This window comes from Penicillium rubens, assembly GCF_028828025.1.
Source record: "Penicillium rubens strain IBT 27055 chromosome Unknown utg000002l_segment0_segment0, whole genome shotgun sequence".
NCBI classification, from domain to species: domain Eukaryota; kingdom Fungi; phylum Ascomycota; class Eurotiomycetes; order Eurotiales; family Aspergillaceae; genus Penicillium; species Penicillium rubens.
The window spans coordinates 5,068,701-5,092,307 of NW_026890600.1; the positions used below are offsets into that span (position 1 = coordinate 5,068,701).

The 23,607-nt window shown below is 50.3% G+C and overlaps 10 protein-coding genes across 10 annotated transcripts; 5 read left to right on the forward strand and 5 right to left on the reverse strand.

The window, feature by feature from the left end:
• Window positions 1-1,790: 1,790 nt before the first annotated feature.
• Window positions 1,791-3,693, forward strand: N7525_004413 (putative PB1 domain protein; the record flags this gene model as incomplete). Its single annotated transcript, XM_002565804.1, has 5 exons — window positions 1,791-1,805; window positions 1,861-2,010; window positions 2,063-2,398; window positions 2,448-3,602; window positions 3,664-3,693. 5 exons carry the CDS (start codon window positions 1,791-1,793, stop codon window positions 3,691-3,693), a joined length of 1,686 nt encoding a protein of 561 aa, XP_002565850.1.
• Window positions 3,694-3,929: 236 nt separating this feature from the next.
• Window positions 3,930-4,283, reverse strand: N7525_004414 (uncharacterized protein; the record flags this gene model as incomplete). Its single annotated transcript, XM_061213013.1, has 1 exon — window positions 3,930-4,283. The coding sequence occupies one exon, from the start codon at window positions 4,281-4,283 to the stop codon at window positions 3,930-3,932; it is 354 nt and encodes a 117-aa protein (XP_061070034.1).
• Window positions 4,284-5,497: 1,214 nt separating this feature from the next.
• N7525_004415 (Phenazine biosynthesis PhzF protein) lies at window positions 5,498-5,719 on the reverse strand (the record flags this gene model as incomplete). Its single annotated transcript, XM_061213014.1, has 1 exon — window positions 5,498-5,719. The coding sequence occupies one exon, from the start codon at window positions 5,717-5,719 to the stop codon at window positions 5,498-5,500; it is 222 nt and encodes a 73-aa protein (XP_061070035.1).
• Window positions 5,720-6,011: 292 nt separating this feature from the next.
• Window positions 6,012-7,327, forward strand: N7525_004416 (uncharacterized protein; the record flags this gene model as incomplete). The annotated part of the gene is made up of 3 exons (XM_002565802.2): window positions 6,012-6,131; window positions 6,221-6,993; window positions 7,087-7,327. 3 exons carry the CDS (start codon window positions 6,012-6,014, stop codon window positions 7,325-7,327), a joined length of 1,134 nt encoding a protein of 377 aa, XP_002565848.2.
• A 555-nt stretch (window positions 7,328-7,882) lies between these two features.
• On the reverse strand, window positions 7,883-9,408 carry N7525_004417 (aspartate aminotransferase; the record flags this gene model as incomplete). The annotated part of the gene is made up of 4 exons (XM_002565801.2): window positions 7,883-7,984; window positions 8,066-8,908; window positions 8,986-9,117; window positions 9,175-9,408. The coding sequence occupies 4 exons, from the start codon at window positions 9,406-9,408 to the stop codon at window positions 7,883-7,885; spliced, it is 1,311 nt and encodes a 436-aa protein (XP_002565847.1).
• A 1,610-nt stretch (window positions 9,409-11,018) lies between these two features.
• N7525_004418 (RING-H2 finger protein) lies at window positions 11,019-12,723 on the reverse strand (the record flags this gene model as incomplete). The annotated part of the gene is made up of 4 exons (XM_002565800.2): window positions 11,019-11,451; window positions 11,527-12,061; window positions 12,111-12,501; window positions 12,550-12,723. 4 exons carry the CDS (start codon window positions 12,721-12,723, stop codon window positions 11,019-11,021), a joined length of 1,533 nt encoding a protein of 510 aa, XP_002565846.2.
• A 1,459-nt stretch (window positions 12,724-14,182) lies between these two features.
• N7525_004419 (uncharacterized protein) lies at window positions 14,183-16,198 on the forward strand (the record flags this gene model as incomplete). Its single annotated transcript, XM_061213015.1, has 4 exons — window positions 14,183-14,247; window positions 14,347-14,665; window positions 14,719-15,301; window positions 15,357-16,198. 4 exons carry the CDS (start codon window positions 14,183-14,185, stop codon window positions 16,196-16,198), a joined length of 1,809 nt encoding a protein of 602 aa, XP_061070036.1.
• Window positions 16,199-16,766: 568 nt separating this feature from the next.
• N7525_004420 (phytanoyl-CoA dioxygenase family protein) lies at window positions 16,767-18,014 on the forward strand (the record flags this gene model as incomplete). The annotated part of the gene is made up of 1 exon (XM_002565798.2): window positions 16,767-18,014. One exon carries the CDS (start codon window positions 16,767-16,769, stop codon window positions 18,012-18,014), a length of 1,248 nt encoding a protein of 415 aa, XP_002565844.1.
• A 963-nt stretch (window positions 18,015-18,977) lies between these two features.
• On the forward strand, window positions 18,978-21,995 carry N7525_004421 (serine/threonine protein kinase; the record flags this gene model as incomplete). The annotated part of the gene is made up of 1 exon (XM_002565797.2): window positions 18,978-21,995. The coding sequence occupies one exon, from the start codon at window positions 18,978-18,980 to the stop codon at window positions 21,993-21,995; it is 3,018 nt and encodes a 1,005-aa protein (XP_002565843.2).
• A 527-nt stretch (window positions 21,996-22,522) lies between these two features.
• On the reverse strand, window positions 22,523-23,539 carry N7525_004422 (putative mitochondrial genome maintenance protein Mgm101; the record flags this gene model as incomplete). The annotated part of the gene is made up of 2 exons (XM_002565796.1): window positions 22,523-22,796; window positions 22,929-23,539. The coding sequence occupies 2 exons, from the start codon at window positions 23,537-23,539 to the stop codon at window positions 22,523-22,525; spliced, it is 885 nt and encodes a 294-aa protein (XP_002565842.1).
• Between the last annotated feature and the right edge of the window lie 68 nt (window positions 23,540-23,607).

Here is a 23,607-nt window from a genome sequence, read left to right on the forward strand (position 1 = left end):
TATCATTCACCGCTATATCATGGTCTAGAGTGCGCTAGTCTCTTTGGCTATGGGATTGAGCTATCGAAATTGCGAGATGCTTGCTAGTATCTGCGATAGACTCCAAACCCAATTGTGATACGACGTCACTATCCTTCCCCTCGAAGAATATTCTCCTGTCAACGGTTTGTATCAATTGTTCGGTGAGCGGGTCGGGCCGGTTTCATAGTGGACCGTGGGTGAACACTTGGACAGCCTCCAGCTGGTATAGACTGTGACTGTAAGTAAATTGTATTGATGTTTAACTTGGAATGATATTCATAGACATCAATTGATCTAGAACAAAATTCCTTACTGTCGAAGTGTTGATGTGGACCGACTCGGTGATACGTTCATCAACCCTTCTTACCGGTGTACACCACTGGGGACTTGGCGAGAAGATAAGAAGACTAACAGACGTCAGCATTAGTCCATACCAAGCCATCCACTTCCATCCAGCAGACGAGTCACTTTGCGTGTGTAACAGCTCGAATTGAACCATGGAACGCCAGAGGTTGAATGTCGTCCACAGGTGAGCACTAAAACGGAAAAGGAAAGGTCACGAAGTGTATATATAGTCCTGTGGATCGAGCATCGGCCCTAGCACCAGCAACATGGCTCAAGGAATATGTACGGAGCAACTAACTATCTCCAAGCAATCTACTTTTGATGAGCCCGTAGCGAGATGTTGGAAAATCCATACAACATACACTCGGGCCCTGTTCAACTCTAAATAAAGCACTGCAAGCGCCGTGGCGGGGAATGAATTGAGATGACATGGGGGCCGAGGACCAATGAATGGATTCTCCCCGATAGACCGCATTCCAGTTCCAAGGGAAACCTTGGAAATCCCCGCAGACGCCTTATGTGATGGGTCTTTCAATTATAGAGATGAAAGTCAAAAAAAAAAAGAGGTTAGGAGAGTCAGAATGGCATATATTGAAATATTGACCGAGTAAAGTTGTGCCATCACAATACGATGAAAATCTGCCCACTCACAGGCTCGGCAGAAGGAAAACCCTTCTGTAAGATCCTATTGACCAAGACGTGCATAATTGCTGCAGCAAAGCGGGTTATTTTTGTCCCATCACTCACCTTTTCGGTCGAAGTAGCCTTTTCAGTACTCTCCGTGCTCCGTACCTCTTCCCCCCTGCCCCTCCGTGCAGCCCCTCTGCAGGTGTTCTCTAAGATTTGGGCTTTTTCTTTGCTTTTTTATTTTTATTTTTTTATTTTTCATTTTCTCTACAATTCATCTTTTCTTTTTTTCTCTTTCTTTTCCCCCCTTATCCCGCTAATACAATCCTTCTGGGGTCCAAGTTACTGGGCCCCCCTCATCTCCACTCTCCAAACCGTCAAGACGTTAAGCCAATTACTTTCTCAATCGCATCTGATATCGTCGGCTCCAGAGGGGGTTATATTCTATAAATACATTTCAACTGGTACCCAGCCTTTTCGCGTCAATCCCGGGATATCACATTACATGGGATTACTCGACTTCAACTTTCTGAAGTCTCCCCCTCGTTCCGCCCCATCGGTTCTTGGCCCCTTTATGAGAGGTCTTTTCGTCACACCGAGTCCTTGGCCATTGGCAATTATATTATCTGAGCTTTCCCAGCTTTGCGCTGGAAAGTGAGCCCACAAGCTGGCGGACATCTACGAAGAATATTATCGTGCCCTAGAGAGTCGGATGGAAAGTACTTCCGAAGTCTTTCCCCAATCTATATCATCTAGGCACAGGAGACTCGGACAAATAAGTTGTTAACTCCGAGACAATGTCGCTCAAACAAGTAAATATATCTGGTGTGATCTCGGAACATTAAGCATGCTGACATTGTCCAACAGGAAATCGAAACATGGGTGCAAGCCCTTGATGCCTACGATAATCAAGAATTTGAGGAGTCCCTACGGTGCTTCGATCAGATTGCCGACACGTCGAAGATCTTGTTTAACTGCGGAGTGATCTATGCAACGCTAGGCGAGCATCATAAAGCAGTAAGTGAACCCGTGAGATGTTCTTCCGGACAGTTGATTGATTTTGATGCAGGTAGAATGCTATCAACGTGCTGTCGGCCTAGACCGGTATCTCGCAATCGCTTACTTCCAGCAAGGCGTATCTAATTTCTTGCTTGGGGACTTCGAAGAAGCGTTGGCCAACTTTAATGACACTTTGCTGTATCTGCGAGGGAATACTTCCATCGACTATGAACAGTTAGGTCTGCTATTCCGCCTCTTTTCATGCGAAGTCCTGTTCAACCGGGGTCTCTGCTATATCTACCTCCGGCAAATGAACCCTGGTATACAGGACCTTGAGTATGCAGCCAAGGAAAAGGTTACCCCGGACCACGATGTGATCGACGATGCCATTCGCGAGAATGCCGATGTATGTGGAGTCTACTAATCCGCTGGGATACAAGCTAAACCAGATACAGGGCTATACTGTCTTCTCAATTCCAGTGGGAGTCCTCTATCGTCCCAACGCAGCCAAGGTCAAGAATCTCAAGACAAAAGACTACCTAGGCAAGGCTCGACTAGTTGCCGCCTCGGACCGCAATCAATCATCAGATCATCAATGGAGGCCAATGCCCATTGATAAAGAAGCCCTCCAAGGCCGCGAAGGAGTCTCCTTCGCCTCATCCAACCTAGTGCGCCAAAACCTCAGCAGCCGCACCCGTCAACAATCCGAACCACCCATGAACCGCAACGTATTCCCCCCAACACCACCACCAGACGACCGCTCCGTCAGCACAGCATCCGGCTCAGGAAGCCAATCAGCATCCGGACACCACCGATCATCATCTCTCCGAACAGTCCGTCCACCACGTCTAGACCTAGACCGAGCAGGCGCCAGCCTAGACCGGCGACCCTATGCACAGGAACCAGCATCGACCGAGAAACCACGGATAGGCACAACACGCACAGCGTCAGAGCCGCGCGGCCCATCCTCACGACAAAATACCATGCGCGGATACACACCCGAAAGCACCCGAAACAGCCTGCGCGAGCAAACCAGCCATCGCAGAAACCTCAGCGACACAAACTCAAACACAACCACCTACCCACCGGAACCCGACTACGGCCACGCAGACCCGTACGATCCCTACTCAAGCCAGCGCAATCTAGCCAGCACAGGCTGGGGCCGCGGATCCCGCCACCAACCACCGCAATACATCGACGAAGAGGAAGAATATGGCAGCGATGCATGCGATGCAACAACGCTCCACGAGGGCGCTTTCGAGCTCGTCGGTGCGCCGGCTGGTCCGAGCCAGTCGCCGCAACAACGCCGGACTCGCTCTCCGACGCGATACTCCCGCCATGCGAATCCGCGGAGACCTGAGATTCAGAAATTCAGGACGAAAGTACATGCTCCCGATGATACTAGGTATATCATGATTGGGCCGAAGATTGAGTTTGCGGAATTCGAGAATCGCATTCGGGAAAAGTTCGGCTTCAAATGTCCTTTGAAGATGAAGGTGCAGGACGATGGGGATATGATTACCATGGTTGATCAGGAGGATCTGGATTTACTGGTTAGTTCGGCGAAGGAGGTTGCTCGACGGGAAGGGAGTGAGATGGGGAAGATCGAGGTGAGTTTATCTGTCCATTTTTCTATCCTTTCAGAATTGCATTTGCTGACTGTTGCTTTAGATATGGGTGGAAGAGCGCTCGATGATTTGATGCATGGTGATTGGATTTCTTTGTTGATATTAGCATGATTTTTGTTTATACCCTTGCTTTTGCGTATTTAGCATGAAAATATGATCAATGCATGAGAAATACTAATGTTTCTTTTTCAATCCCGGTCTAAGCATAAGAGAACATTGTGAGAGGTCTGCCAGAGACTGAAGCAATCTACTAATGACCGTTTACCCTGATGGAAATGGAGGGAAGCATGGACGTTGATTCTTGTACTACTAGTGCATTTTAGATAGTCGCTTAGCAGCACACGCGCCGAGTGAATGTCTTCGCTGTTTCCGCATGTCTTGTTCGTTTTCCAACAATATCCTCTGCAGGCAACGACTTCCGCTGGGATCGTGCTTCACACGGTCGTCGTTGAGAATGTTTGTGAGAGTCGCTTTGACTTGGTAGTGGTAGTCGCGGGTTTCGTCATTTGCGACATCGGTGGTATTTCCAAAGCTGGACAATAAGGGGTCACTTCGGCAAGGCATGGAGTATGAAGTGATCGACCGCCTGACGGGTGTGGAGCGTAGGGTGGGCAGCTCAGTAGATGATGCTGCTGGGTGTATGTTTTGAGGTAGACGGGCCATTTTGGATGTGCATATGGAATTGTTGAATTGGGTAACTTAAGAGAGGAGAGTGAGGTCCCTTTTAAGAAATAAATAAATAAATCTGATACAATATAGGCAAGCACAGTTGTGTCAGTAAGGTGACGTGTGGCCTATATCTGAAACCTGATTCCTAGACATTTAGCGTTACAGGTATAAGAAGATAGTTCCCGCCAATTGCAAGTTTATACTTGATTAACCTTTGTCCAGAGTATTCCAAGGCCAAAAAACGTATCTATGACCTATCAAGAATAGTAATATGTATGTGATTAATCCCTATATGTCCACGGGTAGGGAGTCGCCACTCGGGCTTTTCCACTACAAGAATAAGCTAACTAGGTATATCAGAATTTAGTTACATAACTAGTTATATAGTCTTATAGTTTAGTCTGCTCAACCTCTATAATATATTTCTATCTCCTTAAAAGGTCCAGAAATCAGGCAATAGGTTGTTGATATTGTTTTCAGTTCAGATTTCTTTCAGACGCTGGCTAGATGTCCAAAACAAATCATCCCACGTGTCTCGCCACCTCCAGTCTCGTATTCAGAGTATCGGTCTGGTCTTCGTTCTTCCAGTGCCTTCTGGTGCCTCCAATCCAACCTTGGGACAGCCATCAAGGGAACACCCCAATCCCATATTCTAAACCTTACGTTCATCTCATAATGACGGTCCTTGTCCCAGCACTACCACTGTCATGAGCTAATCCATTCTGCAGCCTCTTAGAAGCGAAACAGCCATAGTATCCTCCTGATACCTATCATGTGTAGGAAGCTGCCTCAATTCGTACTTCTGCAGTTTATGATTGATGACGCCATACATAACAACCATTGCTTTCCATGTAGCCAAGAAGCTTCTTGATACGATGATACCCCAGCTTCAACCCATTTAGTTTCAATTTTGATCGGAACCAGTGTCTTCACCATTTTGTTCGTGCCAGCATTCTGTATTGCTAACCCAGGTGCTATGTCGTTCTCTCAAGATCCAACCCCGAAGTTATCCACACTATCTAAATGACCGTACTTTCCTGGTTGCCGAATTCAACCCAGGTCTCCTCATTTATGCGGTTCGTATTGCCTATAATTTTCGCGGTCCTCGCTTTCACACGGCCGACTCAGGATGTGGAGTTTGGCCGCGGTAACCATCCCTAGCTTTGACAGCAGCCACATGGTTCCGATCATTACATGGGCGCACTTCTCTACCTGGGTAGTTCATAGGATGGGTTCCAGAACCGGTCTGCGGCCCGTGTGGGAAAGACGAACCCGGTCATGGTCATGTGGCCATGGCTTTGAGGCAGCCTTGGAAGTCCTCGCATTTCTGACGAAGACATTTCCTTGGCATCTGGCATGATCAAAAGAGGATCGTTACCACCTGGGCCTTCAGGAACGGCTCGTAAATAGTGGACTTGGGCTTCCTCCATTGTGGATGGATGTGATGATGGTTAGATGGGTTGGGCTAATTCTGTGTAGATGCGACACCTGAAACGTAATGAGTTGCATAATGAAAAGCAAGAGAGCAAATAGAGATAATTTAATATATTCGGTGGCATTCCTCATCCCATCTCTATCACAAAAGTACTCCTTACCCCAGACACAAACAAATACAGGGTGCGGGATAAACCACTCACGCAGTGACGTTGAGTATTGATCGACAAGTGTACAGTTGGATAGCAACAACACTACACACACATTTCAGACCATGCCACTCCCACAATGACCGACCTAACGCCCACCCTCAACAATCTGCTTTCAAAGCAAGGCTCATCAATCTCCCAAGCGAGAAAACCCTACACAGAAACCACCGACGAGTTCCTAAAGGAGGCATACCGAATCGTAAGCCACGTCCTCCGCACTCACACCCATACCCATACCCATACCCCAACACCAGCAAAGCAGAAACAAACCCTAACAATCCCCCACAGAACTCACACGTCAACTCCCTCCTCCGATATCTACAATCAATCCGCCACGCCTACCTCTCAACAACACAACCCCAACGCCGCAACCCAAACCCAAACACCAACCCTAAAAATGCCACCCCAGCAACCCCACAAACAAACCTCACAGACCCCGAACGCGACGAAGTCGACACCTCAACAGCCCTCCTCCTCCGCGACCTAGCAACCTCAATCGCAAACCTCTCCTCCGCCGAATCCCTCCGCCAAGAAACCTCCTCCACCCTCCTCCACAAGAAATACGGCCACTCCGCCGCCGGCGCCCTCCTCTGGCGCTGGGCCGGTGGAGGCGGCGCACTAGATGCCAGCGCCGACGAGAGCAAATCCGCAGAGCATGTGTGCGCAGAGGAGAGCGCACGGTCAACAGCGACAGTCCGCGAGAGCGTGCTTTGGTTCCTGAGACGTGGACTAGAGTGCGCGGTCAGCGTGCAGCGTCGGATGGTCGAGAAGCGGATCGAGAGGGTGCGGGAGAAGGAGAAGAGCGTGCTTTATAAGGTTGGCGCGGGGAAGGCTGCTGGGAGTGCGGGTCGGAAGGGGTCTGTTTCTGTGTCGGAGAGGACTGGGGGTGGAGTTGGGCCTGCGGTCGGATTCGATGCTTTCCAGGCGCCTGAGGTGGCGGTTCTGAGTGAGGCGGATACGGCGCGGATTGAAGCGCAGCTTTCGCCGGAGCAGTTGCAGCTTTTTGCTGAGGAGAATGATTCTATGCTTAGGCATTATGAGGATACGTTGGGGAAGGTCCAGTAGGTTTTTCTTTTTTTTTTTTTCTCTCTTCCCTTTTCGTTGCTGGGTTTTCCGGTTGGTTTGTTGGAGGATGATGCTAATGCTGCTCTTAGAAACGCCGAGAAGTCTCTTCTGGAGATCTCCTCTTTGCAGGAAACGCTTGTCTCCCACCTCGCTACGCAGGAGGAATATATTTCCCAGCTTGTCTCGGACGTGGATACGACGCAGACGAATGTTGGGCAGGGAAATCGGGAGCTGAAGCGTGCTACGGAGCGACGGAGTACGGCGCAGGCTGTCTTCTGGGGTACTGTCGGGTTGTGTACCTGGCTTGTGGTATGGGATTTGGTGTTTTAGTCCCGATACTACTAGACATGTTCTGACTCAGAAGCTTCCGTGGAAGCCTTTTTATACGATACTAGATACCATTATGTCTATTTCATTGGAATGTAGCATATTCTCCCGAGGTCTTTTGCTCAATTAGGTGGTAGTTACTGTGTACTTCCTCAGGCCTTACTGTTGACAGGACAGGACGGACAGTCCAGCATGGCCAATTGAATTGATATTCTAACCTCCAATGCGAAATTCTACCAACGTACTGCACAGAAACCATGGAACAAAAGTTAGACCACAATCCCAATGCCGCATTGCTATACCTATGATTTACATGTAATGCATGTGATATCTACCTAGGTAACTTTGGAATACACCCCAGACGCACCTAGTCACAGGCTATATCTAAGGGAACGAGAAATGCGAGACCAAGGCCAAGACTAGAGTATGGGTTATTTTAATGCATAAGAAAGGCCGAACTTCCATGGAACAACTTGTATTCAAAAAGCAAATAGAACGCCAAACCAAGTCTCTTCGAGGGTTTCCACTCTATATCAAGACCGGGGTATCAGATAGGTATCACAACTTAGCAGATTCGCGAACGACACTATCAACCGCCTCAGCGAAGTAGTCAATGTTATTCGTGTTCAAGCCGGCCATGGAGATGCGGCCGTTCTTCGTCTGCAAGTAGGAAAAAAAAAGAGAGTTAGCAACCGCAATTCCAAACATATATCTACTCCACCAGTAAGAGTCAAAACATACCATGTAGACATGCCACTTAGACCGCAGCGTCAAAACCTGCTCCTCAGAGAGACCAGTGAAACTAAACATGCCAATCTGGGAAGTGATATGATCCCACGAACCAGGGGTACCCCGCTTCTCCAGACGATCCCGGAGACCCTGCCTCATCTCCAAAATGCGGCCACTCATCGTGCGCAAATCCGCCTCCCACTCCTTAAAAAGAACAGGATCGTTCAGCACACGACTAGCAATGCGCGCACCGTAAGCAGGCGGGTTCGAGATCTCCGATCGCTGGAGGATAGCCAGCTGCGACGCGATGTTCGAGCAAGCAGGCGCGGCATCCGGACCGGGAGCGGAGACGAAGTGGAAGGCGCCTGTGCGCTCGCCGTAGAGACCGAAGTTCTTGGCGAAGGACTGCGCAACGCACAGCTCGAAGCCTTGCTCGACGAAGTAGCGGATCGCCCAGGAGTCGCGGACGAGATCGCCGGATGCGAAGCCTTGGTAGGCGGTGTCGAAGAAGGGGAAGTGCGAGCGAGAGCGCATCACCTCGGCGATTTGCTTCCATTGGTCTTCGGTGGGATCGACGCCTGTTGGGTTGTGCGCGCAGGCGTGGAGGAGGATTACGGAGCCTTGGGGGGCGGCTTCGAGGGCGGCTATCATGCCGTTGAAGTCAAGGCCTTTGGTTTTGGCGGAGAAGTAGGGGTACTTGGCTAGGGTTAGGCCGACGTTTGAGAATATTTGGTTGTGGTTTGCCCATGTTGGGTTTGAGAGGTAAATGGCGGGCTTTTGGGGGTGGAATTTCGAGAGGAAGAGGCCGCCTAGGTGGACGGCGCCGGTGCCTGAGATGGTTTGCAGGGTGCAGATCTAGTGGGAGGGTTAGTTGGTCCGGGTGGGGTTGTTGGAAGGTATGTGGGAATATGGGAGAGTAGAGAGGTACGCACTCGCTTTTCGCGAATTGCAGGGCTGTCTGCGCCGACGATCAGTTTCTGAGCTGCGGAGGTGAACTCGGCGAGACCACCGATAGAGAGGTATTCGTGGTTGAGGGTGGGATCGTTGTGGATAGCGTCATCGGCCTATAGATGTAGATGTTAGAGATAACTGGATAGAGATAGAAGAAATATGAATATTACCTTCTTGACGACAGGGAGAATCCAGGGTCTTGCGTTGTTGTCGCGGTAGGCGCCAATACCCAGATCAACCTTCTTATCGGAGGGGTCCTCACGATAGGCCTTCATAAGACCGAACAAAGGATCTTCGGGAGCGGCAGCGACGGTGGCCGCGGTAAATACTGAAGGACTGGAGGAACCCATGATGTGTGATGATAGAGAAGAAAGACGGTCTCTGGCGGATTGAGTGGAAGTCATGGTGAAATTATATAAATTAGATAATTCCGCAAGTTACCCAACGTAAGTTCTCCCCGGAATCTGACACCGAAACGGGATATTCCTGCTTGCGTTCACCGGATGGAGTGAGGGGGTGGGGTTGTTTTGGGGGAATCAGCGCATTCTTTTTGGTCATCGGAAGATATTCTAATGTCTTCTGTCTCTCTTATATTTACATATTTATCTCGTTTGTATATCCTCGGCGCACAAGATACCGAGGGAAGAGCTTTGCCGTATTTTTATCGTTCTCCGTTCACATGCCGGTATTGACAGATTTACAGATTTACAGACTTACAGACTACATATGTAGTAGTGATTGTTCTAACGTTGAGTTATAAAGAGTCCAGAGTCCACAAGAGTACAAAATCAAAATAAAACCGGGAATCTCCAACACATCCTCTCCGACAGGCCACATCCGAGAAACAGTGTGTCATACCACGGAAAAAGACGCACTGTGGGTACTTCTGGAAGGTCATGGCATGACCAGTTTAGTCTCAGGGGAATCTCAATTTATTCAATTCCACTATATTATGTTTATAAAATGGTAATTGAATTCTACCAGAGAAGTATACTGGTGTATACTGTTGTATACTGGAATTCTAGAATATGAACTCCATAACTCCATTTCCCCCACACCCGTGAGGGGACTAAGAGGAGGATCCCGGAGAAATCGAAAAGAACTTGGGGGACTTTCTCCGATTCCCCACAGCAAGATAATAGCCCGATCCGACGGGGTTGAATGTTTAATTATTACCTACATATAGTGGGTGAACGTAATAATATGAAGATCAAGAGATTCAACTACTAATATATCCCTCAAATACTCCAACATAAAAACCAGATTTGTGTCACATGCGATCAGCCAATCGGTCCGATGGTGACTGACTTGTGCCTGGCGATCTTAACACATTATGGGTACGGAGTCCTCCAAGCTTCGATATGAGTTTTAATAAAGCCTCATATATATGTCTACATATATATATATATATATATATATACCTGGGGATGTACCTAGGTACATATGACATATTTATGTACACAATAAGAAAAGATATTTGATAGAGATAAAAGAGATAATCGAGATAAAGCTGCAGAACCCATGGTACTGCTCCCTGCTGACCTGGCACAGCCCCAACTTACATCTGCTGCAGAACACCTGGGCAGGGTGGATTGATGACGAATCTCACCTTGAGTCTAGAACTCCCTGATGTAAGTTATTTCTATATTTCTCTATCTCTATACCTCTAATAGGATTATGTACGTGCATTACAAAAAAAGAGAAACATTTGAATGTATGAGTTGAATATGTGACCATAAATCCATGATATACAAAAAGTATATGCAGAGAAAGGAAGTAAATACAAATCACTGAGAAATCCAGTCTCTTTTCCTCCAAGCCCCATTCAAAGAACGCCATGCTCGTTCAAGATCCATAAAAATAAACAAGAAAAGAAATCCAAAACCCATAGAACGAAAACAAAAACGCCATATAGCCATATAGCCTCCGACCGAGGACCTGAGATCATATGAATCATAAATCGAAAATATATGCAGAATGTAAAGGAGTGTTATGTGAAAGAGCGGATCACGCATCATGCAGTAGACGGTGTGAGATGGGCGGGCGCCGGAGCCGCCGGAGAAGGCGCAGCATTGTCGTCAGCAGTCTCAGCCTCGGCACCGTGGGCGCGCGTTCGGATGCGGAAGCGATCGCGTAGCCGGGTAGTCAGGCCACGGTGTGATCCTTCGGGCGCGGGCTCGCTTTGGTTTGCTTCGCGGACGCGTCGGAGTGCAGCGAGTCGCTCCTCAACGGTGGCATCGCGCATTCGTCGGGCATTGAGAGGTCCGTGGAGGTAGTTGGTTAGACGGCGATGCGTATGGCGGGCTTGCTGACGGGCTTGCTGGCGAGCATCTTCCGTGGTCAGGACTTGTCCTTCTGCAGATGGTTGGTCGGGTTGGTCGGGATGGTCGGGGTTTTCTTCGGTTTGCTCTGGGTTTTCGGCTTGGGGTGGGTTGAGGTCGATGCGGCTACGATATAATTAGTTTGGTTCGTGCATAGGAGTTGATGTGTTTGATATCAATATCAACATAAATAGAACATACCAAAGGGGACAGGTCCCGGACACGTTCATCAACCATGGATCAATGCATTCCATGTGGAATTGGTGGTTACAGGGCAGTACACGTAGGTCTTGGCCCTTGATGAAATCATCTGTGCAAATCGGACACGAGAAGTTACCTGCGTCAGGCATCTCAGGCCTGGCTCCGAGGGCTGTGGGTGTGGGTGTGGGGCGCTCGTTATCGTCTGGGGTTGGCATTTCGGATTCGCGGGGCGTTGATAGCCCCGGTGTGTGGCCATCGTCCGCATGGGAGTGCTCGCGATCTTCAGGGTTCATGGTCATCTCCACGTCTCTTTTAGCGGCCTCCACGTCATCGTTTTTGTCATCAAACTTGACGACCGGTATAGTATCTAACATGGCTCGAGCTATACCTCGGGCTCGGCTTTGCCGGACTCGCCCGGCAATCCGGCGAGGGCCATATCGCTCCGGATGGCGATGAGCCCGGACAGCACCTGTGATGATAATGCCCAGGAATAGTGCGGTGATGATACCTGTGATACTGTACAGGATGATCATGGCTGGGGAAAGTCAACGGACTGGCCAAGGTAGAGGAGTCGAGATACGAACCAGTGTTTGGACTGTCACCACCACCGCTACCGGTATCACCGTCCGTTGGAACGCCTGAGAGGTACGACATTGGGACGATGCTGATAGTTGTTGGTTGATCGAAGGCACGGAGTAGTGCAGAGTAGCCGCCTTGGCTTGTAAACGTGAAGATATAGGGAGACGGTGCAGCGGTCTGGTCATCGGAAGTGAAGTTGCAGCCGATAGCTGTTTTGCTATATAGCAGAATGGCTGCTGCGGAATGAGCAGAAGTGACGTATTCAATTGTCTCGTCAACTCGGATATTTCCGGTATACTCGTCCTGGTCGCAAGATATACAAGCGATCTGGGATTCCTTTAAGTCGAGAGAATTGCTTGGGACGACTTGAGTGGCAGTGCCAGAAACATTAAAGGACTGAAGATGTCAGCAATGCCCCAATGGAACAATGGGAGCATATAGCACCTTGAGTTGGGCAGTGGTAATCGACGACTCGGCTAAGGGGATAAGCTTCTGGCCAGTCAGAGGGCTTCCCTCAATACGAAACCCAGTGGATTGGCTAGTAGTATTTGACGGTAGCGACACCACCTTTGCTTGAACTGAGAAGAACAAGAACAAGAGAAAGAAAAGAAACCCCATTATGCGGGAGACGGCGGAGTGGAATAATGTGGGGGGGTCACATTAGTCAATAAGAGCGAAAAGAGCGAAACCGGGAAAGAAAATGAGGGGAGAGGATCGGCCCTAACAGGGCTGGGGGATCAAAGCGGATGGGGGAGATTAGAGGATTTTCGATTTTGTATTTCATTTAATATTATAAATTGGTTGATTACTATCTTCCTATTCTTATTCTTTTTATTCTTTCTATTCTAATTCATGTATTAATGTATTATATTGATATTCTGATCTTGACTTTTTAACTACAATATATATCATCGGAAAAGTGTGATCGTCAATGGCCACACTATATAACCTTAGGTACGATGAGGGCAACGTCATCGCTGGACTTACCTTACCTATGTTGTATGTACTCCTAAAGGTCGATCTTCCTCTGGACAACCACACATCGGTTTCGTATTCGTTCTACTCGCCCGACTTGCCTTAACTTATTAGATCACTTATTAAAATCCCGGACCTCCGTCCACTGTCTTATGTCTTGGTCTTAGTCTTAGGTCTTGGTCTCTTTTTTCTTTTTCCACTCGGCGCCTCCAACCCCCAGACCTGGACATTTAACCCGATCATCCCCATGTCCTGATGTGCTGATCTGACCTTACCTTACCTTACCTTAATAGACTTCTTCAGCTCTTGGATTATTGTTCCACGATCAGCGCTCCCCCGCAGATACCTATTAAAACCGACGCACCCCATATTATTTGACCCAAGTGATAGAGAGAGAGAGGAAAAAAAAAAAAAAAAAAAAAAAAAAAGCAAAAAGAAAGAGGGGTCGAGCTCTTGAAATGGACCAGAACCTTATTAAGTTCTCGTTTCTCTCCAGAATGAAATCTGGAGAGGCGAACACCCGGAGATGAATGTTTTAAGTATAGTTGTATAGTCCCCGCTTTATTGGTATGATCTGATATGCGATCAACTATAATATGCTTATATGTTATATATTCTATATCCTATACCTTCCTAGGAAGAATCTTATCATATTCTATTCAAGTCAGGTTCAATTCTCCTGTGGCGAGACAGTAGGGCCTCGGCTCTCATCAGGCCCGAAGTGCATTTATTAGTAACGATCAGATCACTGTGGGTAAAAAAAAAAAAAAAGGAAAAAACAAGGAAAAAAAAAAAAAAAGGACAAAAAGAAAGACAATAGACAAAGTGAAATAAACTCAGATAAGACAGCTCTAGATTACCTTGAAACCAGAAGAGATAGAAGGGAAAAAACCCGAGGTATTAATAGAAACGCCTGTCTCTTCCTTCTCTCATTTTTAGCCTTCCCCCTCTCTGAGCGGCAAAACCCACCCTTCAACAAAGTCCAATTCTTCCTTCCCCATCCTTCGCTTCCACTTTTGTCCTAGACCTAGACTCAACATCTCCTTCTTGGGATATGTCGTGAAAACCGCAACTGCTTTGTCTTCATCACCTCTGTCGGATCATGCCCGAGACTGCCATCCCGAGCCGAGCCTGGCAACACCGCTTTGACGGGAAGCCAATCTCGTCGTAAGCATCCCCATATACCTCTCGGGAACTGATGACCCATCATGATGGCCTAGTCCGAACCCTGTCAAGTGCCTCCCTCTAACCCCGTATCCTTCCCAGGACGCCCGCCATCGCCGAACTTGATATCGAACGCAATGAGTTGGCCCACACCTGGAAACGGTTCATCAGCCTCCTCCTGCCCCAGGATCAGGTCCAATGGGAGGAGCGGCCACAGACGGTACTTGACGTGCAGACCTTGCTCGGAAATATCAAGACATTCTGGATGTCCCGCCCCCGACAACGGATTTTTAGCGATTCCATGGACTTGTGCGATCGACTCCTTCCGACTATAGACACACACGCGACCCTCCTTTCCGCCCTCCCGGACCCTATGGCCTATACCCCTTTATTCTATGGAGTCCTCCAATCAGTGATCAAGGTGCGTGGATGATCTATACACAGATCTCGTCGCATCGCTAACATACAGCTCAGGCATCGTCGCATTACCCACGGGTAATGGAGGGCTTAGCTACTGCCCTGCTAAATATTCACGATGCTCTAGATCTTCCTAGTGATGCTACCCTAATCTCAAACGCCGTTCCGCATATTACGAAAACCTACGCTCTAATATTCTTCTTTTTGACCGAATTCATGGATTGGTATGTTCGGAGGTCCACGTGCCAGTTGTTGAACATGCACAGCCAGGACGTGTACTCCGAATTTCATCATCTGGTCCTCTATATACAAGTGCAAGCGCGGAATCTTCCGTGGCAACATGCGGCGATGGATGTTGACAAGGAGGAGGACCCGTATAGCCCCCGGGCACTTTGGGAGGAGTCCCGACTCAGCCAAGTAGGACGCCGGGGAAAGGACCGTCGGATAGCGGCGCAAAATACCATCACCCGCCGTCTGATTTGGGAGATCCAGCAAGACGCAGAGGAGCGCACTCGGTATAGGGAGGGCCGGGATCGGTTATTGGCAGAGACATTGAGTTCTGTGCGCCAGCAACTGCAGCCAGTCAGTGAACAGAGCAGTGGCATTGTTTGCATAACTACGCCTCCAGCTCCAAATATAGGTAAAAAGTCATATGCAATTTGCAGCTCGATTCAGCATCTGACGGAATTTGTTAGACACGTCCTCTTTTGAATGGTCGAGGGGATCCAAACGCCGCCTCGCACGACTTGAGATTCAAAGTTCATCCAAGCACCTCCAGGACTTCTTCGATAGTGACGATCAGATTTGCGACTACGAGCCCGACATCAAGGTCGTCGCCGAGGGGAATATCGTTGCATCTCTACAGCAATGGGCCACCAGTTCGCGATCCCAGGCCCTAGCCGTGGGCGGGACACAGCCTACCGCTTCCCTCGACCCGGTGGCTCTAATTTCAGCCTGCTATGCCTCATTCGCACGTCAAGCTCGACTGCCCGTCGTCTCGCATTTCTGCGCCCTCCCTAGCCAGGAGACCAAAGAGCTGAACCTACACGAGCAAGGCTTAATTGCCCTCACTTACAGTATAATCCGGCAATTAATCGACTGGCTTCCTCCCGTAGTCGACAGTGACGCTGTTCTGGATCTCAGTGCGGAACGGTTTCGCCAATTAGACGGAACTCTCACCAGCTGGAAAGCCGCTCTATCGCTAGTCGACACCCTCTTACAATCTGCCCCACCATTACTGGTCTTTATAATCGACGGGTTAGACGCAATCCACCACCCGTCTACTGACGGAGCAATCCGCGAACTCGTCCGCGTGCTACTCACCCACACCCGGCGCCAACCTCAAGGCGGTCTCAACGGGCAAGGCCCTACTCTCCTCCTGAAGGTCCTCTTCACCGTCACCGGAAGACCGAGTGCCCTGATCGAGACGATGTCTGAACACACACTCATCCTCGGCGAACCTAACAAAAACAACCAACCCACGCCGTCCGAAGCTGTCCTGACATCGGACCTCGGAGCGGTCATGATGAATGCATGAATTGCCACGGGTGCCCAGTGCCCAGCCACGCACCGTTACGAAATTCCTTTCCTCCTGCTTTTGGTTAAAAAAGACGTTTTTGAAATTCAAGCATAGATTTGCGTGGGTTGGGAATATTTGGATCTTTATGAAACAGGCACAACACGGATGCCACTTATTTTATGCATGGGCTTTTGTCTGGTTTTCTTTCTTTTACAAGGCAAGGCTCTCTTGCGCTCGGTGTTCTCCTGTTGCTTTTTGGGGAGGACCGAATTGTTTATCTGACTTCTTTTCTTTTTTTGTGCTTCAGTGGTAGCGGTAGACCTGTCCTGTACTGCTTGATAGCTGTGATACCCATCTAGGTCTAGAACTCTTTTGCTATTCTTATTTTCGATCTTATTTATTCAAAACGGAAACCCTTTCCCGAGTCGCAACTTGATGTCCACTTCTCCGTATATCCGACCTTAATGCGGGGACCCGATGGACATTGTTTTCCGCGCAAAATATATTTAAGCCGTTCACCGAATGGGTCAATTGGGACATACGCATACTTTCTCCATATGTCATATACAGAAGTACGATATATACCATGAACGGTCACCGAGTTTCATCCCGTCTCTACTCCCCCTCCACACCCCAACTCTCCGAGTTCAAGGACATCTGTTCGCAAACCACAGACCCAGCAACCTACCCACTAGCTAGCGAAGTCAAATCCAACATCCCCATCTATGACCTCGCCGCTCTCGAATCCGCAGGCCTTACATCAGATCTAATCAACCGCCTTCAAGATGAATGGCACCACATCCTTCACACAGGCCCGGGCGTCTACGTGCTACGGTCAATGTACGCCCCCGCAAAATACGAAACAACCCTAAACACCACAAACACCGCCTTCAACGAGATCATCGCCCGCGAAGCCGCACAATCAGACAACAAGAAAGGCGACCATTTCGCCGTAGGCGGCACAAACGACCGCATCTGGAACTCCTTCTCAAAACACGCCCTGCAAGACCCATCCTCCTTCATCGACTACTACTCAAACCCATGGCTAGCCGCAGTCTGCGAGTCCTGGCTAGGCCCCGCCTACCGCGTGACAGCCCAAGTGAACGCCGTGCACCCAGGCGGCGCCGCACAAGAAGCCCACCGCGACTACCACCTCGGCTTCCAGGAAGAAGTAGCCTGCAAGCGGTATCCGGCCACGACGCAGCTGACCTCGCAGTTCCTGACGCTGCAGGGCGCCGTCGCGCATACCGATATGCCTGTCGTTAGCGGACCAACCCGGTTCCTGCCTTTCAGTCAGACCTACAAGCCAGGGTATCTGGCGTGGCGGAAGGCTGAGTTCCGGGATTTCTTTCAGGAGAGATATGTTGCGCTTCCGTTGAGCTTTGGGGATGGGTTATTTTTTAATCCGGCGCTTTTCCATGCTGCCGGCGCGAATCTGATGGATCCTGAGGATGGGGGGTTCAGACGTGTTGCCAACTTGCTGCAGATTAGTAGTGCTTTTGGGAAGCCTATGGAGACGGTTGATTCTGTGCCGCTTGTTGAGGCGACTTGGGATTTACTGGTTCAGCGGTTCCGGGCTGCTGGGGGTGTTTTGGCTGGGCAGGAACTTGATCCTGAGACGCATTCGTTGGAACAGAGGGGGATTAGGGCTTTTGTGCAGGCTGTTGCGGAGGGTTACCCTTTCCCTACGAATTTGGATCGGAGGCCGCCGGGGGTGGGTGGTATGGCGCCGGAGAGTGAGCAGGATATTATTGTGCGGGGGTTGCAGGCTGGTTGGGATAGGAAGCAGGTTGTTGCTGCGCTGGAGAAGATGCATGTTGACTCGAGGGCGTAAAGCAGGTTTTCACGCCGTGCGCTCCAGTATAAATCAAATACAACATATGTTGTAGATTATTATGTGCGTCTGATGCGTCTAGAACCAGCGATTTTTTCTGCTTCCCCGTCGGGCTAACCGAATACTCCGTAGACTGTTTTGATCTCAAGCCACCCGATGACTTGAGCTGCTCATTGGACCATCAGACAAGTCAAGGTGTGGGGTGGTAGCGGACCTGCATGTCGGAATTCGCGTTCTCGATCCTATTCGAGGATCACGTGGATTAATATATGAGATGGAGCGTAAGGCGAAATGGAGAAGAAGAGGGTCTCCAGCACGGAGCAATCTAGAGTCGATCAGTAATATAAAGACACAGACCAAGAGATAAACAGCGAATGATGAGGTTGGAAGGATTCCACAGGGGGGAAGAGGGCGGTCTCACATTTTTGCCTTGTTCCCCCCCAACGGGTCCTGCTGAAACACGGCATGCCCGTTGCATGTGTCCATGGCGTCGCGTTTTCTTCAAGTCTTTTGCTTTCTTTCTTTCTTCCACCTCTCTTGCAATTGACACTCTCTTGATTTTAGTCATTCTTTTGCTGTACATATGTACATTTACGACTTTGGGTCGATCTCTCACTAGTAACACACCCAATTCGCCGATCTACATCTCCACCTACTTCTTGACCATTGACAATTGGACGATCGACTACCAAAGTCCACGCACACTGATTTGGCAATCATAACCACCCATAGCCTTGCGGCGATCGTGAAGCAAAAAAAGTTGGCCGCGGAACTTTTTGGTTTACCCGGCGAGGGGGAGGCGAAAGAACGGCAGAGCTACCAACCGTTGGTGTGCTATAACGGGACTGTTTTTTTCGCGTCTCCACAATAGACACGAAGGCCCTCCGCAATTGAAATTACTTGTTTAGGGGCAGATCTGCATTGACACAATAAAGGCCCTGTCTGCCCTTCGAGCTCCTTGCAATGGGACGCTCGAGTCTTTCCACCAAGCGACTGACGGCTCATCGATTCGAGCAGCTGCACGACATGCCAGACCATGGCAATGGGATGTTGAATCCTAACGACGTGACCATTGATATCCCTCTGACGGAGACGACTTCCCGTGGTCAAACGGGTGCCTGTAAATGGGACACCAACACCAGCCCCCAAGAGGTCACGGAGAAGGAACCTATCGTTGGCCCCCATCGTCGTGGTCCTGGCGGCAGACGTCGCACGGATACCGATATTAATGAATTGTCCGGAAAGCCTGCCGAGTCGCCCGAGGATGGCACTATCACCCGTATGGGCCGCGTCTACCAAGCTGTCCTGAATTACTCCCTCATCACTCGTTACCTGATTTATGTTATTCCCATTGCGATTTTGATCGCGATTCCGATCATTGTGGGCGCTACGGTTGCGCGGTACGCCACAATTGGTGGTGTTCATCTTTACTGGTTCTTCACTTGGATCGAAATCGTCTGGTTCAGTCTGTGGGCGTCCAAGATCTTCGCCCGTTACATTCCTTATGTCTTCCAGTTCTTGTGCGGTATCGTCAGCTCCGGTACCCGCAAGTATGCGCTTATTCTCCGCGCCCTCGAGACCCCCATTGCGCTTGTCATCTGGGTTGTTATCTCCCTTGTGACCTTCCTGCCGGTTATGACGTTGAATCCTGGTAAGAAGGGATCTGGCGACACGGCTCCCAAGGCGTGGGAGAAGAGTGTCAAGAATATCTTGTTTGCGCTGCTCATCTGCAGCCTCATTTACCTGGTCGAGAAAGCTCTTGTACAGCTCATCTCCATCAGCTACCACCGCAAGCAGTTCGATGCCAAGATCCAGGTCTCCAAGCGCAATGTGCACTTGGTCACCATCCTCTTCGAGGCTTCGCGCAATATGTTCCCCGTGTACTGCTCTGAGTTCAAAGAGGAGGACTCGCTCATTTTTGATTCCATCCTCGCTCAGGCCGGCACCAATGGCGGCAAACGGTCATCCGCTATGCCCCTCCGCATGATCCGTCAGGTCGGCAAGAATGTCGGCCGTGTTGGCGACAAGGTCACTGCCGCTTTTGGGCACGTGGCATCAGAGCTTACCGGTAAACAAGTGTTTAACCCGACTGCGACACACACCATGGTTATCGATGCCCTTGAGCGCAAGCGCCATGCGGCTGCGCTGGCCCGCCGTATCTGGATGTCGTTTGTGGTCGAGGGCCGTGAATCTCTGTACATGGATGACATCGTCGAGGTCCTGGGTGCTGAACATGAGGCCGAGGCCGAGGAGTGCTTCATGGCTCTTGACAGGGATGGCAACGGAGATATCAGTCTGGACGAGATGGTCCTGACCATCACCGAGTTTGGACGCATGAGAAAGGCTCTGAACCACAGCATGCACGACGTCGACCAGGCTATCCGTGTGCTCGACAACCTGCTCATGTGTGTCGCTGCACTGGTTGCTGTTCTTGTCTTCATTTCTTTCGTCACCAGTGGATTCGGTACCGTCATTGCAGCTGGTGCCACCTCGCTGCTGTCACTCAGTTTCGTCTTCTCCGTTACCGCTCAAGAAGTCCTTGGTTCCTGCATTTTCCTCTTCGTCAAGCATCCCTTCGATATCGGCGACCGTGTTGAGGTCAGCGACAAGCCTTTCGTCGTTGAGCGTATCTCACTTCTTTTCACCGTCTTCCGCAGTGTTACCGATTCCCGCATCACGCAGGTGCCTAACAATATTCTGAACAGTCTCTGGGTTGACAACTTCACTCGCGCCAATGCTATGCATGAACAGCTTGTCATCCCCGTAGCCTTTGACACTAGCTTCGCTGAGGTTCAATTGCTGCGCCAGGAGATGGAGAACTTTGTTCGCGACAAGGATAACTGCCGCGACTTCCAGCCGGATATTGACATTGAGCTCGACGGTGTTGGTGATATGGACAAGCTCCAGCTGCGTGTTGATATCCGTCACAAGTCTAACTGGTCGAATGAGACTATTCGCGCTGCCCGGCGATCCAAGTTCCTGTGTGCTTTGGTCCTAGCCGTCCGCAAGATCCAGGTTCGCGGTCCAGGTGTTGAACCTCCCGCGGAAGAGGGCGCCGACGCCGCAGATGGCGATGACAGGGGTGATGATGCCGGGGCCGGTGCTGGCGCAGGTCGCCGCAAATCTACCCAGGGCGGCGGGGCCGACTCCTCCAAGCCTGACCCAGGCGTCGCCGCTGCGGCCGGAGGTATACTCAACTACGAGAACACAGCCCAGTCGACAGGATACGAAGAGGGCCGCTCAGGAACAATCACCCACCGCGGCTCCACCCAGACCAACGCTGAGCGCGAAGCGGCCATCGTCGAATTGCTCAACGCTCGCTCCCCAACTGTCGATACTGGCCGCGACGACTACGATAGGAACGAGAACGCCCTCCACCGCACTGCTACCAACGCCTCCAACCAAGGCAACCAGCTAAACGTGCACAACGGAAACGAAAGCATCAAGCGCGGCCTGTCAACCGGCCACCGCAAGGTCGGTGATCGCGTCTCCTACCACGAGCAGGATGTGCACCCCGCCCTCAGAAACCCCCCTCTCTCCCCGGTCCCCGCAGGCATGACCCCATCCTCAAGCCAAGTCCCAATCCTCGAGACCCCCAAGCCAGGCTCCCGCGGCAGCGCCCGCTACGAGCCCCGTCCTCACTCAAGCCATGATCAAGACCAGAGCACCATCCAGATGGTGGGCTCCCCCGACCCCAACCCCTTTAATGGCTACTACTCCCACGAAACGGGGTACAGTCAGGTCCCGGTCGGCAGCCACAGCGCTGAGAACACACCGGGACGTGATCGCCAAGTTTCGAACCCGAACATCTCGGCCGTGACGGCGGCCAGTAACTACCAGCTCTCTGACCGGTATGACCCCGTCTCGCCGCCGACTATGTACCCCCCGCCCCAGCCGACGCCCCCACAGCAGGCTGCGCCGTACAACACTGCTCCGCTCAGGAAAAAGGATAAGTCTCCCTATGGGGAGCATGGTGCTTGATCGTTTTCTCGTTTTTCTGTACCCCTGGTCCTCCTTGATTACCCATTCCTGGCTACCTATTTCTCTTTCTTCTCCTCGGGGTGTTCATATTATGTGTGATATGTCGATAGATTCTGTTCTCTGCGTTTTTAAGCCGTCGTGAAAATTTCCCTCTGTGTTGTGCGGATATGAAGCTATGCTATTCCTGATATTTAGGGTAATAAAATCAAATCTACTTTCTTTTTTTTTTCCTCCAACCTTTTTCATTGCAGCTCGTTACTACCTGACTATGCTACGGTATCTAATGATGCCTTTCGATCTAACATCAGACAACAGGCTACATAGTGCCTTGGGAACAGAAATGGTGTTAGATAACACCCTTGAGACTATCTGATGGGTGGTATATGCTCAGCAGAAACCACGAAACACTCCAATGAAAATATCGAGCAGAGAAACAGATAATATTCCCCAAGTCTAACACCTATCGAAACAAATTGATATAATACAAGTTTGACGAAGTCTAGGCAAAAGCCAAAACCCAGCTACCCCTATTTACTTCCACTCTCCTTCCAAGGATATCCAACGGGATCATCCTTCCGTGTCCAGATTTTAGTCTTCCTCTTCGTAACCACATGCTCAACAAACACCTCGCGCGTGTACTTGGCCTTGTACTTTCGGATCCAGCGAGGGTCCCAAAGCTCGCTCGCAATGCCTAGATCCTTGCAGCAACGCACGAGCGCGTTCGACCGGCAGCCTTCCGTAGCGGTGGGGATGCCGTCCGGGGAGAAGTAGTCCTGTTCACCGCGGGCGACGGAGACGAGGCTAGTGAGAAGAGTGTCAGCTCAGGGTTCCTGTTTTAGTCCCCCAATACGGGCTAGGCTAAATCGATATCAAGACTGGTAGATAAAATGCAAGATTGATGTGAAAAGGCAGGGGAAATGTAAATGTGCTTACCGTCCATTACAAACAAGAGCATACTCCCTCGTCACCGTCTTAGGCGTAACGATACTCTCACTCCGCGGCACAAGACCCCACCCACCAGGACCAAACGCGCGGTTGAGAATCCGTCGGTATTTGATCTCCGGTAGGTAGAGGATGCCATCGGGCTTGATCTCGACTTCGTCTGGATCCGTCTCCGCCAGCAGAATATCGGCTGCTTCTTTGGGGAACGGTTCGGCGGATAGGCCGTGGAAGGAGCGCGTCCAGTCGATTCTCTCTTCGGCTGGGCTCTCGAGCTCGAGGGGTTTGTCTGATAGGCCTGTTTTGGAGATGTTTTCGGTTGTTGCGCGGTTGGGGGTTGGGCCTGGGACGCGGGATGCGGGGACGCCTGTTGGAGTAGGGGTTGCAACTGAGGGGGAGGGCTTTGAGGTGGAGCTTTCTGGTGTGGGCTTGACTGCGGATTGATTGTTCTGGTTTTTGGTGGTGTGGCTGATTGTTCTTCTGGTCATGGGGCTGGAGAACTGGCTGACTGTTAGATTGAGCGCTCTTGAGGAGCGCGAAAGCTGGGTCGCATTTTGGAGAGCCTCAATTGCCCACAAGGACCGGATACGGAGAGGAGCAGACATCGTGGCTTGTTTCGTTGATAATGGAAGGGGGAGGGAGGTCTTGCAACGAGCGAATATATATGATCACG